General features: G+C 30.8%; 1 protein-coding gene across 1 annotated transcript; it reads left to right on the top strand.

The window, feature by feature from the left end:
• Positions 1-8,427: 8,427 nt before the first annotated feature.
• On the top strand, positions 8,428-15,572 carry LOC107907836 (LEAF RUST 10 DISEASE-RESISTANCE LOCUS RECEPTOR-LIKE PROTEIN KINASE-like 1.1). The gene is given in 5 exon segments (XM_016835149.2): positions 8,428-9,421; positions 13,441-13,473; positions 14,171-14,276; positions 14,278-14,360; positions 14,452-15,572. Coding segments are annotated over 5 exon segments (2,025 nt in total). The 5' UTR covers positions 8,428-8,595; the 3' UTR covers positions 15,429-15,572.
• Positions 15,573-16,714: the final 1,142 nt, after the last annotated feature.

The following is a 16,714-nucleotide window of genomic DNA, read 5'->3' as shown; positions in this document are numbered from 1 at the left end:
GTTGCATAAGAGAATTGGGTTAAGGCTTGTATTTTTAAGTTGAGATGTGTATGTATGCATCCTTAAAAGTAATAGGTGACTTGAGCATGAATTGAACCTGTAAACTTATGATTTTTGACCATTTTGAAGAAAGTATTGATAAAAAGGATCAAGGTATCGATACCAAACCAAATGAACAGTTTAAATTTTGACAGAATGCTAAATTGGTATTGGTATTTTTCACTAGCATCGATAAATATTTAATAAAATCGATACCTCCAAAAATGTATTGATAAAAATGTTTTGAACTAAATTTTTTTTCTAAATTTCGCAGTATGTCAAAATGGTATCGATATTTAATTTGGTATCGATATCTAATAACAAAATATCGATACCTCTTACGAAGATATCGATACTTTGTGCAAGATTTGAAAAGTTTATAATTTGGTCTTTTTTCATGCTTGAGTCTAACTCTTTGTATCTTAAAGCTTGATTTAAGCTTGTTTTTGGTATGAATATCATGTTATATGAACACTTGTCTATTAACAGTTGTTTTAATTAAATTTTAAATTGAAATTGCACGTTTTTTACTTGTTAACTGTTGTAGTATCTCGTAACCCTAATCCAGCAACAGAGATGGGTGAGGGGTGTTACAAAGCCTATTGAGTTGAGTAGCGTATTAGGAATATTCCTATTCTAGCTACAAATGAACTGATTCATCAGCACAACTAGGGTTAATCCTAATATATTCAATCTAGATTTCAAACCTAACTTTCTTTTCCAAGATAATTTAAGATTATCAAAATTGTTACAACCTGATGATGAAGCAAGCAAATTAAATAAGCACTTGACTAAACAATTAATTAACATAGATTAAAACAATTGAAAAGAAAAACAATCAATTAAATAATCTTCCACTAAAATAGAGTTTAGTTCATCTTAAGTTGCGAAAACACCAAAAAAAAAATTTCAAACAATTTTACATCAATAAAAAGTAAAAGAAAATAATCTAGAGAGAGAAAAGATGAATTTGTATTAAGCTCTCCCGATCTCCTTGTCATGGCAAGCTTAAAGTTTCCCTTAATGCAAAAGAGTTTTCTTTTCGCCTTCAAATGAGTTCTTACTCTTTCTTTTTTCTCAAAAGCTTTTAATCATGAAACATTTAAATTTTTTTCTTTTATTGTTGAACAAAGAATTCCATTAGAGCAGACTACTTATTGCCAAATTTTCTAAAAGCTCTAACTATTTCATTCTTCATTCTAGACTTATTGAGAAGAAAATAACAATTATATCCAAACTAATTCTAAAATAATGAAAAATAACCAAAATGTGAATAAACATAATTAGTCTATAAAAAAAACTATAAATGTAACACCCCAACCTGTATCCCTTGCTGGAACTAGGTTATAGAGCATTACCGGAACTTATTGATCAAACAGACATAAATTTATACATTGATATCACATAATATTCAGGTCAAAAACCAATTAAATTCATACATAATGTCCCTTATTTGAGCCTTCGAGGCTCAAAATACGTGTTAGAAACAAATCGGGACTAATTCGGAGACTCAGAGAATTCTTCGTAAAATATTAAAAATTTTCAAAGCTGCAGGGTTCACACGCCTGTGTGGTCAGGCCATGTGTCTCACACAGTCCAGTCACACGCCCGTGTGTCTGGCCGTGTGGACTCAAAATGTAGCTTTAACAACAAGTTTACCATTCCCTGCAAGCTTGAAAAATAAGCAACTCAAAAATCATTCGTTTAACCAATTCAAAACACATCCATAATATGTCAAAACAATCATCCTAGGTGCCTAGCCAATGTATCCTCATAGGTACCACAATTATATCATCAAAACATACCAATAAAACATCATTCAAGTCCAATTTGTAAACATGCCAAATCCAAATCAATTTGCCTAGTTCATGAGCACTTAAACATAGAATTAAATTCACATGCACCTATCTAGATTTAGTTCAATTTATCATGCCATAATATGACTTAAAAAACAAACACATATTTATATGTATAAAACCAACAAAAATTAAACTTATAACTTGATTTACAATCAAACCACAAAATAACTATTATTTAGACACCCTAGGTACATGCCGACACAAAAGATAAACATCACCACATTTGAGTTCGGGATCGTTGTTGGATGCTGAATCGACGATCAAAAGTTAAGTACCTAACTTGCGCACGGGAAATAAAACCGTACGCTGAGTAAAAATTCAGTGGTATTTCTATAATCCGAATATAAAAGAAATATGAAATCACAAATATACAATCTAATTATTTCAATAACCATATCACATTTCATTTGTTTCACAATATCTCAATACTCATATTTGCTATATAAATAGCTTTTCACAATATAATACACATATCATTTAAACAATAATTTTGTTCATTCCATATCCAATTCATGAATACACAATTCATGTGTCTCAATCCATATTTCAATTCATTGTCCCATTTTCATTTCACATACAATATAATCTAACATCAATCATAATGCAATTTTCAATTAATTACCCCTATTAACACGACTCAGACTCAGACGGATACACAGATCCAACCAAACACACAGTTTGGCACCCAATGCCTCATCGGATAATTCGAAGTAATAATTTGACACCCAGTGTCTCATCGACTAAACCGAAGTAAATTGGCACCCAGTGCCTCATCAAATATATTTGAAGTAGTAAATTGACACCTAGTGTCTCATCGACTCGAAGTCGAAGAAATCCCTAAACTCTTCCAATCCTATGGCATGTCATCTACATCTGACTTATCCCGATACAGTTAATAAGGTTTCAATTTACTTTTCAAATACAACCAATATTCATTTCAATTCAAATAATCAATATATTCAATATATATACCAATTCAATCAATATAAACTCAATAAATTCATCACATACTAAATCAATTCATTTCAATTGCAAAACACAATAATTTTCATCTCAACACTTACCATATACATTAAATTGAATTATAACAATTAACAACTAAATTCAGATTATAGAAATACAAACCAGAAATTCCGAGCTATTCCTTGTCGACTTTATATTTCCCCTTTTTAGTCGAGGATTCCGTTATGACGTGAGCTACGAAATTAAAACAATTAAAATTCATCAGTACAACACAATTCAATCTCATATTTAATATTTTATTTTTACTCAATATTTGTCTAAATTCTAATTTAGTCCCTAAATCGAGACTAATTTTATTTCTTCACAATCAATTCTATATTTTCATTCAATTTCCACTTTAAATTAGATTTAACTCTCTAATTTCACTTAAATCCCTAAATTTCAAAATTTTCACAATTTAGTCCCTATTACTCAAAATTTACAATTTATTCTACAATTCAATCCTTTTTCACTTCTAACTTAAAAATCTATCAATTTAATCCCTAATACTAAAATTATTCAACATTAACAACATTTAAAAACTCAATAATTTCTAAAATTTTGACATGGGTCAGGTAGTATTTAATATCGAGATTCCAACAACATAAAAATTAAAAGAAAAAGAGACTAAATTGACTGATCAATTGAACTTGAAACTTTGAAACCCTAATTTTCTCCTTTCTTTCTTTTTCTCCTACTTCGTTTTTGCTTCTTTGTTTCTTTCTCTGTTTCTTTTTCTTTTATTTCTTTGTTATATTATTATATAATATAATATATATACTTAAACATTAAGATATAATATTATAATATCATATATTTTAACTTTAAAATTTTTAATAATAAACACTTATGTCGCCTCATTTATGAGCAATGATATAATTGCTTCTTTAGTCCTTTTACTTTTTCTTTAATCTATAATTCAACTTTCACCTTATATGCAATTTAGTCCTTATACTTAATTACTTTTAATTCAAGCAAATTCACTTAATCGAAACCTAATTAATAAATATTTACGAGTCCAATTTACGGGAACGGAGTCCCGAGAATGCATTTTTTTAATTTGATCCTTTTTAATTAATTAACCATCAAAAGGTTAAAATTTCTTAACGAAACTTTAATACCACCTTAATGACACTCTGTAAATATTATTTACAGCTCAGTTTATAAAAACAAGGTCCTGATACCTTATTTTCTAAAACCATTTGAACTTAATAAATCACTTATATAACATAAATTATTAAATCAAAAACCTTTTTAAAAATCACATTTGACTCATAAATATTAAATAACAATATTTACGAACTTAATTGTTGAATTTGGTGACCCAAAAACCACTGTTTTCGACACCACTAAAAAACGAGCTGTTACAATCATATCTAATAAAAACTAACCTAAAAATTAAAATATTACGAAAATTATACTAAAATAACTCTAAATATAAAAGTTATTGATAATATACCATTAATATACAAATTTTGTTTATAAACTCAAACACTATTAAATTCACAATATTTGATTATCGTTTCTTTTTTTATTGAGTTGAAATTGAGTGACCATCGCCAATAGACATTATTAATCCCTCGTCACTCATATTAGATTTTCGAGTTAGTATCACAAGCAAACTCAATATTAACTCAATTAGAAAATGCCAAATTTTTTTTTACAAAATAACAAATATATTACTATGAGGGTATTTTGTCTTTTTATATTTTTATATAAAATCTATAAAAATAAATTTAGAAAAGTACTCATACATTGTAGAACTTAAATTTAAGAATCATTATCTCTAAAAATCTCTACTTTATCATTTCAATCAAATCCTCGCTACTTTTATACACAATTTTTTTCATTCATATACTAATTTAATAATCTCATATATAATCAAAGAAATCAATTAATAAAATTTCCAATCGATTCACACAACAATTAAATCCTCTTTTAGTCATGGTGAGATGGAATCTTGGAGAATAATTTTAATATATTTTATTTATTTTTAGATGAATTTTAGTATATTTTATTAATAAATAAAAATAAAAATTTACTAAAATTTAATAGTATATTTCTATTTAAATGTAAATTTAATATTTTATTATTTATTTTTTTAATTTTTTATTATATACCTACACTAATTTTAATTTAATGTCCTTAATGATCATTTTAAACTTTCATCTCACTATCACTATTGCAATCAAACCCAAACACATAATTTACAGTTAATTTTAATTTTATCACTATAATATTTAATCTCATCTTTACAATTCATTGTGATTATTATTTTTAACTTGCCTATATAGTATAGAGTGAAAAGGGGTAAGTGGACATGTGTTCTTTTAATAATAATAAAAAAAGGTTAATATGGGTAAGTAAAGTAAAGGGCCAGCACAGTGCAAACATGTAACTGAATCGCAGCTTAGGTTATCCAAATAATATTTTACATTAAACACGAGATAAAAAGAAAGCTAAATAAATAATATTGAGATTAAGTGAGCATTAAAAGGCCTTAAGTTTGTAAAAGAAATTCTATCACATGTGTATGTGTAAAAATTATATATTTAGAACATAAATATTAATTTTAAAATAACATACGATAAATAACGAAATTTATGGTTTGAAATTAATTAATAACAACACATGAAATATATACGATATTAAAATACAAATAGTTTAAATTGTGAGTAAAAAGAAATTTAAACAAATTAATACATCTTACTAAGAATATTAAAGACACTATAATTGTTTATCACGGTATTGTTATCAATCTTGAGTTAGTTTCGAGTTGAATTGTAACGTCAACTCAGTCAACAACATTATCAATATATATAATTGAGGGAGATGATAAAGTACACATAATAAAATGTAAATGTAAATATCATATTAAAATAAATCTTTGATTTAGTGGCACATTTAAAACTTTATTGATACAAATAGTATGAGCTAAAATCTAATTGCGTGCACTTTTTTTTATTAAGTTTAAAGAAAAAGATTAAAATATTCTCATATAATATAATTTATTTTAATTATAAAAAGATATTTTTATAATTTCTTTATCTAAGTTGATCCTTAATTGACTCGTAACATCAACTCAATCAAACTTAAAATGATAATATGGATATAGAAATGAACGAAAATCAATTTGTTAATTAAATTTAAAGTTGAAAAACCTTTTGCTTTCAACTATTTTAATTTTACAAAACATGAAAATAATTAAAACAATTGTCTTATTGTCTTTTTATTTAGGATTTTCTTTACTTTTTATATATATTTTGAATTTTTATATTCCACAAATTATTTTTAAAAAATTCAACTATTTTAGTAATTTTCATTTAAAAGAAAAGAAAACAAAAGTAGCTTCTATTTTCCAGAAATCAAAGGGCATCGCCATATTAAATTAGTCTATTCTTAGAAAGAAAATGCATTTTACCCAATTTTCAATCTCACTTAGGTAGTGCATTCAATTCTTAGATTAATCCCTATAGTGCATAGAGTACGAGGCATTACGCCAATCAATACGTGTCTTGGCAACCAAATTTTCTTTTTCGTTCTCTAATGATTCTTAAAAATACTTTTTAGGAGGAATTAAAAATTTCAACATCTGAACAAAAAATATGTTTCGGCTAATTTTTTATTCGGGAAAAAACACTTTTTCTCTTAAAAAGTAACTTATTTATGAATATTTTTGTCCTAAAAATGTTTCTTAGAAGTAATACTAATCACAGTATCATTCATTTAAATTCTTTTTTTTCTTTTTAATGTAATTACAAAGTTCAAGAATACAATTAAATATTAATATACTAAATAAAATAAAGTAAATTGACTAATAAAAGCAGACTATATTTAAAAGACTCAGCAGAAAATTAGATCAAATTCACACTTATATCTGAATTTTCAATATTGCTTTAGGGTAAAGAGGAATGTATACATTGAATGGAAGTGCAAAATATATTAAAGTGTTTAAAGAAGGCGAACCACTTGGTTGGTCAACTTGTGCAACTTCCCTCCTAGTGGCCCCAATTAGGCAATTATTGAACTCAATTCAACTGTCTAAGGTATAAGGCTGATCATTTGGACAATTTTTGCTGTAAGTTTTCAGAGTTAAAGTGTTAGGATCGTCCCGAATAAGCAACGAACAAGTAAAAATAGTAGAAGAAATTGAGAAGATGAACACACAAATTTAACGTGGAAAAACCCCTCAAAAGAGGATAAAAAACCACGGGCAAAGATAATTTTACTATAATGGCAAAAGAATGAAGAGTACAAGAGATGGAGATAAAAACTAAACCCCGAAAACCCGAAAAACAAAGAACCCTCAAACGTAAACACAAAATTCTCTGAATGTGTTATGAGTTCTAATCTAATAGGTGTCTCTTAATTCTAAGATTGTAAAGGAGCCTATTTATAGGCTAAATTAGTAAGTCAAATAAACTATACTAATAAATGCTAAATATATTATACTAATAAATACTAAATCTTCTAGAAAGAAAATATATTTTTGTTTAACTTGACTTGCAAGCAATCTCTTAGAATTTGGGTCACACAATTCTAACATAAAGACTCCATTTTGAACATTAAAATCTACCCTCCTAATCTATTGACACTTGAAAATACTCAATAAACAAAGTCAACGAAGAAAAATCTAAGCTCCACTTCTTGAATTCATCACGACCAGATCAAAACGATTTTCCTATTCATAAATTTTTGGGTAAATTATATCATCAATCACTAAATTATTTTGGTCACTTAATTAAAAAAAGTTACAATTTGGTCATTAAATTATTCGAAACTTTTTATTTAAGTCACGGGCTGTTATTTTGTTTTAAAAAAGTTCTGCCAGCGAGCTCCAAATAATTATTTGACGATCGATACAATGGATTTGTACCTATTGATGAGGAGAAGAATATACCTTAGATCCAAGTCGGTTTGACGGTCAGTGTCAAAGATAAAAAAAAAAGAAGTTTGAATTTTGGTTCGCAGATTCGTGACGTCTAAAGCTGTTTCATAAAAAAATATGAACAGTAAAAAAAAGGAAAAAAAAACTTATGATTGGTGTAGACAATGCGAATAAAGAAATTCATATAGTATTGATTTTAACAACCCAGTGACTTAAATGAAAACATTTTAATAGTATTGATTTTAAAGAAATTCATATACAATCAAATTGTAACTTTTTTAGTTAAATGACCAAAACGAAAACGTAATAACTAATAATATAATTCACCCTAAATAGTATAGTACAAAATTTACAATCCCAGGTCATACATTGAAGGTTTTAAATCATAAAATTGGCTTCATCTTAGCTTGTGAAAAGTATAATTTTTATAAACTTTAGGACCGATATATCACATCGGTCCAATAGTTAAGTTTATATATCTATATGACATCAAATCATATTATTTCTTAATCAAATTCTTTCAATCGGAGATGACGTAACGATTAGCCTTACCTTAGTTCAAAGTTTGATTCAACTCTTGGACTTCTGGTTTTATTATTATTTTAAAAATACCAAGAATAAATAAAATAAAAATGTAAAATTGAATTAAAGTTTCAAAAAGAACTTTACCCCAGAATCCAACCAATTGCAGGCAGTTGGGTGGATGGTATTAAGAAGGTGTAACTGTAATCTACATCACACAGTAATAGAAATCCCCCCACGTCCCCCCACCCACTTTGCCTTTTTATAATAATATATTCATGGTAAATGCTTATCTTCTTCCCCCCATCATCACACTTCCCAGTTTCCCAAATGAATCAAATCCGGTCCATTCACCTTGCATCACCTCTCCTCCCGGCATTAAACTTGGTACTCTTCAGTTTCATTTTCCTGCCCACAACAGCTTTTGCAGTGGACGAAAGTTTTACCATCTGCAGAGTGCCCAGATATTGTGGTAAGCTAAACATAAAGTTCCCTTTCTTCATCCAGGGGCGGGATGACCCGAGATGTGGTTATCCAGGATTCGAAATCCATTGCAGAAACAACACAAAGTCAATTCTCAGCTTGGGTGATGACAACTATAGCATCGATAACATCTTTTATACCAACCAATCTGTCCTCGTTTCCAGAGCTGTTCGTTTTGAGACAGATTCCATTTGTAACCATAAAATCCGAAACATATCCTTGCCTACTGACCGCTACCAGCTTCCCCCCGAGATTACAAAAATAGTTTTTCTCTTTAATTGCAACTTAACCTCCATCCCGAAACTTTCACCGCACAAGATTGGTTGCCCTGCTGAGAATGAAACTAATTCAACGTTGGCACTGTTCAATAGCGATCCGCAGCTGAAGTTTGCTTCAGAAAATTGCAAGGAAAGGGTAGTGACGCCTGTGGGTTTTGACCAAGGAGAAGAATTACATGTTGAAGGTCCACTAAATATAAGTCTACTGAATAGAGGGTTTGTGTTGAACTTGACAGTGAGCAACTGCACCATTTGCGAAAATAGTGGTGGCAAGTGTGGATTCGATTATAGTACCCGCCATTTCAAGTGCTTTTGCCCCGATAGGCCTCACGCTTGGCACTGTACTCATGGTATGCATCTCTCTCTCTCTCTCTCTCTCTCTTTGTGTTAATTCATGCATAGTTAGTCTGTAAGTAATTCAACATTTGCCAATGACCATTTCCTTTCACTGGAAAGGATAAGGGTCGAGATGCTGTCAGAATCTTTTTTTGGTCATTTCAATACACTAATCATATACGGTAAATTAATTAATGATAAATTACATCATTAATCATTAAATTATTACTAAACTTTTATTTTAGTCATTTAACTATAAAAATTACAATTTGATTATTGAGTTGATCAAAAAATTTAATCAATGGAGATGTTTAGGCACTAACCAAATTTGGGTTAGGCTTAGGCATGATATATATTATCACATTTAGGGTGAGTTTGGATGGGCGGTATATTTACCTGCGGTTAGTGTAAAAACAGCGATGGTGGTGAGATTAGATACTATAGCGATACTGTAGCGTGAGAGAAAAAGTAAGCTAAACGTACCGTACCCAACCGCCCATTCAAACCCACCTTTAATTTATGTTTATTTAAGCTTGACCTGAAATATAAGTTTAAAATTTTGTTCAAAATCCGTTCATATTTGTAAATAGCTAATCCAAACCTATTTTAGGCTCAACCATATTATTTTTAAAAAAAATTAAAAATATATTTAAATTATTTAAATTTAATATTTAATAATTTAAAATATTTTTTATTTATTAAATTTTTATATATAGTCATCTTAGTAGTTACATTATAATAATATATAATAATACTATCATAGATTTAGTTTTTGATGTGTTATAAATTACATAATATATAAAAATAACATAATTGATATACCATATTATAGATTTTAAAAAATTAGTCGGTCTAAGCTCAAACCTTGAATGTTTAAGTTTGAGCTCGGTCCATATTTAAAACAGGTTTAATTTTTTACCTTAAGCCTATTCTTCAGGCTTAATATTTTACTGAAATTCTCGTAAAGTTCAGATGGGCTTTTGAGTTCGGGTGGATAGCCCGATTCATAAACAAATCTAACAATAACTGATTTATGTGATGTTTGACATAAAAAAAATGTGGTTTTTTTTATTAGAGAATCATACTAATAATGCAACGGTAGTCTTATTTGGGTGATGTTACGTTGAATAGCAACAATTGAGGAGAAATAGTCTCCCTTACTTTAAAGAGATAGGAGAAATCTGTGGATAAGAATGCATGGTGGTTTGAACCACTCCATTTTTATTGCTATTTAACGGTATGGATTCACTCTTCAGTAAACTAAGAAGCATCATTTGCCTCCCTAGTGACACCCAAATAATAAAAATTTATGTAATGTTTTACATCAAAACTGTCTGTGACAATTGGCTTCGAATTCTTATGGATACCCCCATAGAATGGAATTCGGTAATGAAAACCCTCTTCTTTTTTCCTCTTCCCTTCTAACCCATGCCCTACGTCTGGCCCAAAGACCAACCATTAACAGGTTGTTCAGTTTGGTTTGGCTTTGAAAAACATATTCCAAGGTAGATCAGTTGGGTGGCCGCAATGTCTGAATTTTCGTTTCATAAATCCATTCACACCAGCGTCCCAATAAGTCTGGACCATTTTTCTGAACGTTTCAAACAAGCTGCAAATAATGCTTGATATCAGAAATAGTATTCGGATTTGTCTGCACGCGAGTCAAACGCAGAGCAATTAAAAGGACACTTGCCCTTCTAACGCAATCGAACCCCACATTCCTGGTCTTCCAATCCTTCTTAGTCAAGCCTTTTTGGGTGCACATTCTATGGTCAATTATCGTTATTGAAGCACCAAGGAAATAAATAGTAATACTATATGAAAAAGCTCAAGTGAGAGAAGTTGGGTCATCTTCAAATGGTTGATGTCATGCCCTTGTTGATTTTGCTGCTTCTCTCGCAATTCTTGATTCTTCACTCAGCTGAACCTTGCCCAGTTAGCTTCCAGTGCGGAAATCTTCTTGGTGACTTAAAATTCCCATACACTGAAGAGAGTCGCCTTGAGTGCGGGTTGTTTGTTGTTAAGGATTGCAATGGAACCAATCCGAGTGTGCAGCTAGACCGGGTAGGACAATGGTATCGAATTCATAATCCCAAGCCGACACCCTTACCATTTACGACGAAAGCCTTGTTCAGCAGCTGAGGAACAGGAATTGTAGTGGTCTGTCCATGAAGAATTTTTTACCCCATCTTCTATATGTCACTTTTGACATCACTTCCGGCCAAATTGCCTTGTTGGTGGTTACTAAATTAATTATAAATACAACTAAGGCAAGCGCATCTATAGAACAATAGTATAGTTATGGTGGATAGAGAATATAGTATTCACGATGACTAAAAGTATTAGTAATTACCGTTTTTCTATTATTTAGCTTATAAATTGAAGTGATTGTTTTTATTTTAAAATTACTAAACTAATTTAACTAAGAAAGTAACAGAGAATAAAATAGTAAAATAATCATAGGTACCAATGAGAGAGATAATACTCAGGGAAGAATCTAGCTAGACTCCACTTATTATTATGAATTTGAATTAAATGATTTATTCACTTGTGCCTTGAAATCTCAAAATTATGTTAATATCTCTTTCAAGAGTAAGAACAACTAATTCTAAGTTAATTAATTGAAATCTCTTTCTAATTAAAACTCTATTGTCGCATTAAATCGATCTATGGATTCCCTATTAGATTTGACTCTAATTCGGTAGATTTATGTCATCTTATTTCTAGGATTGCATACAACTCCACTCAATTATGCTAGATCTATTCTTAAACAGGGACTTTTGCTCCACTGATTAAGTACATTAAGCATGAATTAATATCCTGAAAATACTAAAACATGAAACAAACATACATTATTGAGAACAAGAATCAAGTATTTATTATGTAATTCGGAAATCAAATAATAAGATTCATCATAGGTTTCATATTCCCTAGGTATTTAGGGAATTTAGTTCATAATTTAGAATAAAACCATCTCAAAGTTAGGATAACAACAAGACATAAAGAAACCCAGTAAAACTTCTAAGGAAATTGAATAGAGATCTTCAATCTTGAAGGAGATCCGCTTCTGAGTTGAATCCAGTGGCTTTCTTCGAGTCTTTTCTTTGTTCTTCTCTGTTTGTTCCTTTAGGTCCTCTTCTAATATGTATTTATAAACTTTAGAATACTCAGAAACCCTACAAATTGGGTTTTTCCACGTAAAAGAGAAATAGGGTGCGAAATAGACACGGGCTAGCACGGACATATGGCCAGCCCGTCTGAAAATGCTCAGGCTGTGTGGATGTTGAAAATAACTCTTTTTGCTCGATTTTGACTTATTTTTCGCTCCCCTATACTCACCTAAGTATAGAAATATGAATTTAAAAGATTAGGAACATTAAATTCACTAATTTACATAATAAATCATCCAAAAATACATCAAGAATGGGATTAAAAACATGTTACTTTTATGACTTATCACTTGTGTACATGCAAAACTGCTTTGAATGCTAGTTTTCTAGAACAAGTACAACTCAACCACACTGTCTGCAACAATTATACCATATACTATCATCCACCCGAGATGCAAAACTCATAGATTATCAAGGCTTTGTCCTTGCTCCACTGTTCAGCTCCCTCGTTCCAATACTCCACCGAAAACGGTACTCACTCGTTTGTTTTATTAACTCCCTATGTATCTATAAAAGTTAATGTATCTAAGCCTTGTAAGGAGTGTCATTGGGGTGGAGCTACGTTTCTATTTAATTAGGAACCGTAGTTTTCACTGTACCAATTGGAGTGGCGATACATGTGTAGGTAGGAACCGGAGGCTTTACTGTACCAAAGGTATATCCAATCCATCATTTCGATATTGTTAATATTGACATTACAGAATCTGCTGTGTTTTTTTTTCGTCTCCTTCACGGTTGATTATACAACAAAGGTGACTAGGTTTTGACCTGTGAATTACCCATATACACTGACAAAGTGCATTAGTTTTTTTTTTTTTGCTTTTGGATAAATGTTGACATACATACATGCTACTCCTTTGTAGGAACAAACACATTGGGACTGAAGCTGGGACTAGGTAATTTCTCTCTTTCTCAACTCTGTTTTCTGGCAAAAAATAAAATAAAGTAGAGGCCATACTTTTTTTATTATTGCTAATTAAATTTATCATAACCAATAATAAGCTATTGGAAATACAAGTTTAAATTCTGATAAAGCAGGAAAGGTTTTACTAAAAGATTTATATAACCATGAATATAAATTAGGGCTGGAAACATTTTAGATGGAATCATATTTATCACCACTATCATTATCCATCATTTCTTTTCATAAACTAAAATAAATTTTATATATTTTCATAATTTTTTTGTACATTTAATATTTTAACAATCCAACCATTAATTTTATCAATATGACTCTATTTCTACCATATCGATTTAAAATATTACCTATATTAAAATATATTTAATGGTTGAAACATTTTTACATAAAACAAATAGTTCGAAAAGTTTAATATACTCCAAACTTGATACCTATAATTCGTATGATAATTGGATTGTCAAAATATTAATTCTACAAAGAAATCATTTTTTTAATGGTTCTAATTAATTTGTGGCATTTTAATATTTTTTTTCAGAATTTTTTTGATATTATAATAAAATATTCATATTGAGATAACTCCTTTAAAATACAAACTCAATTTAACCTACCTTAAATTTTATTCGTTTAACCTTTTAATCTAAATTCTTAGAAGTAGTAGGTTGTGATTTGCGTAGGAATTGGAGGCTCAGTCACAGTCACAGTAATGATACTGATATTGTGCATCTTTGTGGTCCGGCGTCGACCTGCCTCTTCAAACTTTCTCAGAGGAAAATCTCCATCCCATCTCTCTCCAACATCTGACCTCGAAAACAACGCTACTGTCTGCTTTCCTTGGTGATGGTGGCTTTGGGACTGTCTATTTTGGTATGACGCTCCCCATCCATACTACCACGTGTCCTCTTTGGCCTATGAAAGCCCTTCATGATTTGATCTTCTCTCCTTCGGTCTCGTGTAGGGAAACTCCGAGATGGGCGAGAAGTTGCAATCAAGCGACTCTACCAACACAACTACAGACGCCTCGAACAGTTCATGAACGAAGTCGAAATCTTGACCCGCTTGCGCCACAAAAATCTGGTCTCTCTCTATGGTTGCACTTCGCGCCGTAGCCGCGAACTTATCCTTGTTTATGAGTTTGTTCCTAATGGCACCGTTGCCGATCATCTCCATGGTGATCATGCACAGTCCGGTTTGCCTGCATGGCCTGTTCGAATGAGCATCGCGATAGAAACCGCGACTGCATTAGCTTATCTCCATGCCTCTGATATTATACACCGTGATGTCAAGACTAACAACATTCTCCTAGATGAAAATTTTTCTGTCAAAGTAGCAGATTTCGGGCTTTCTCGTTTGTTCCCCAATGATGTCACCCATATCTCCACTGCTCCACAAGGGACCCCTGGCTACGTTGACCCGGAATATCACCAATGTTACCAGCTTACTGAAAAGAGCGATGTTTATAGCTTTGGAGTCGTTCTCATTGAACTCATATCGTCAATGCCTGCTGTTGATATCAACAGGCATAGGCATGAGATCAATTTGGCAAACTTAGCAATTAGCAAGATTCAAAAGTGTGCATTTGATGAGTTGGTTGACCCAAATCTTGGGTACAAATCATGTGAACAAGTTGCAAGGATGACGACTTTGGTTGCAGAGCTGGCTTTTCGATGTTTGCAGCAAGAGAAAGAACTGCGGCCTTCGATGGAAGAGGTTTTGGAGGAACTACAGAGAATAAAAAGTGAAGCTTACGAGTCGGAGAATGTGCAACAGGAGGAACATTCTGATAGTGAGGTGCCGATGAGTGTAGGGCAGCCTCCTTCGCCGCCAATCGGTGATCAGATTGTATTATTGAAGAATATCCATCTGCCACCTTCTCCAGTTTCTGTGGCAGATAAATGGATTAGCCAGAGAACTACACCTAATTCCAGTGAATGAATGTTTTTCTTTACTATGCTGACTATATTCAATTGTCATTGCCATATTATAGAGGAAATGTAAATAGTAAAGAGAGTAGTCAGTATATATTTTTGAACAATGTTCATATTCTGCAGATCCTATTTCAGGCTTCCCTGCTTTCTGCACCTCATTTTTCTTAATTATGGATGAATAAATGACCTGAAGAATTTTCAGATACGAAATCAGGTGAAACTATAACAACGGCATGGACATTGGTTTGCTTATATTATATGAGATATCTTAAGCCAATTAGAATTTTTTTTGTCACCAATTTGTATCTGATTCAACCTGTAGACATTTCCCCATTTTTATCCGAATTTCCCATTTCTCAAAAAAATTTCATTCTTTTCTCATTCTCTATCGAATCCTACGAATCGATCCAATAATGATAAAACTGAATTTCTATTCTGTTTACTGAATGACATGAAATTTGATCTAACTTCATATACCATATAATATATGTGGAAGGTATGAAATACGAAATGCGTATAAACGAAAGAAGAAAAATTATACTCAAATTTTAATTTATACATGTTCATTTATTTTATCGTGTTAGTTTCTGTTTTGTGGTGTACCATGTTTTATTTTTTTTTAGAATTACTATAAGTGCTTTCATCCATTTTATGGTACGAGGCTAAACTTGTTTGGGTCAGAGGTGATATTTAGGTAAAACTCTCTCAACAATAACGAATCTACAATTTAAACTCGGCCCAAATACCTGGAAAAGAGTCTACTTCCACTTCTTTCAATCATTTAATATAGAATAAGAGTGGTGGTTCATGTTGTAAAGAAGTGCAGAAAGTCATTAAAATGAAAGTGGTTCACAACGTGAATAGTGTGAAGTGCCCCTAGAGGTAGTGATTTAGAGTTGTTGAGGTTGTTCTTGAGTAAAGTGTATGTCATATATCCGATCTCATGTCCTGTTCTATTTTGAGAAAAGGATATTTATAGATGAATAAGGGTTTGAAGTGGGTTTCTGGTTGCATGATTGTGTCTAAAGTAATTTAAACCTAAATCAAAATATGATATGGATTTGACCACTTTTAAAGTTGATGAGTTTGAAAAATTGAATATATTAATAAAAATAGAATGTAGTGATTTGTGTCGAAGCCATACTCAATTTCACAATGGCGTAGGTGTTCAAGCATGAAGAACATAGAAATTAGATTAAAATATGCTATAAGTTATTGTACTTTTTCAAAATAAGAATTCAGTCCTTATACTTTTATTTCATGAAATTTAATCTCTACTTTTCAGATTTTAAA

The sequence above is a fragment of the Gossypium hirsutum genome, chromosome D02, assembly GCF_007990345.1.
Source record: "Gossypium hirsutum isolate 1008001.06 chromosome D02, Gossypium_hirsutum_v2.1, whole genome shotgun sequence".
In the NCBI taxonomy this organism is placed as follows: Eukaryota; Viridiplantae; Streptophyta; class Magnoliopsida; order Malvales; family Malvaceae; genus Gossypium; species Gossypium hirsutum.
The sequence above is the reverse complement of the archived record's forward strand: the minus strand, read 5'-3'. Positions and strand labels throughout refer to the sequence as shown.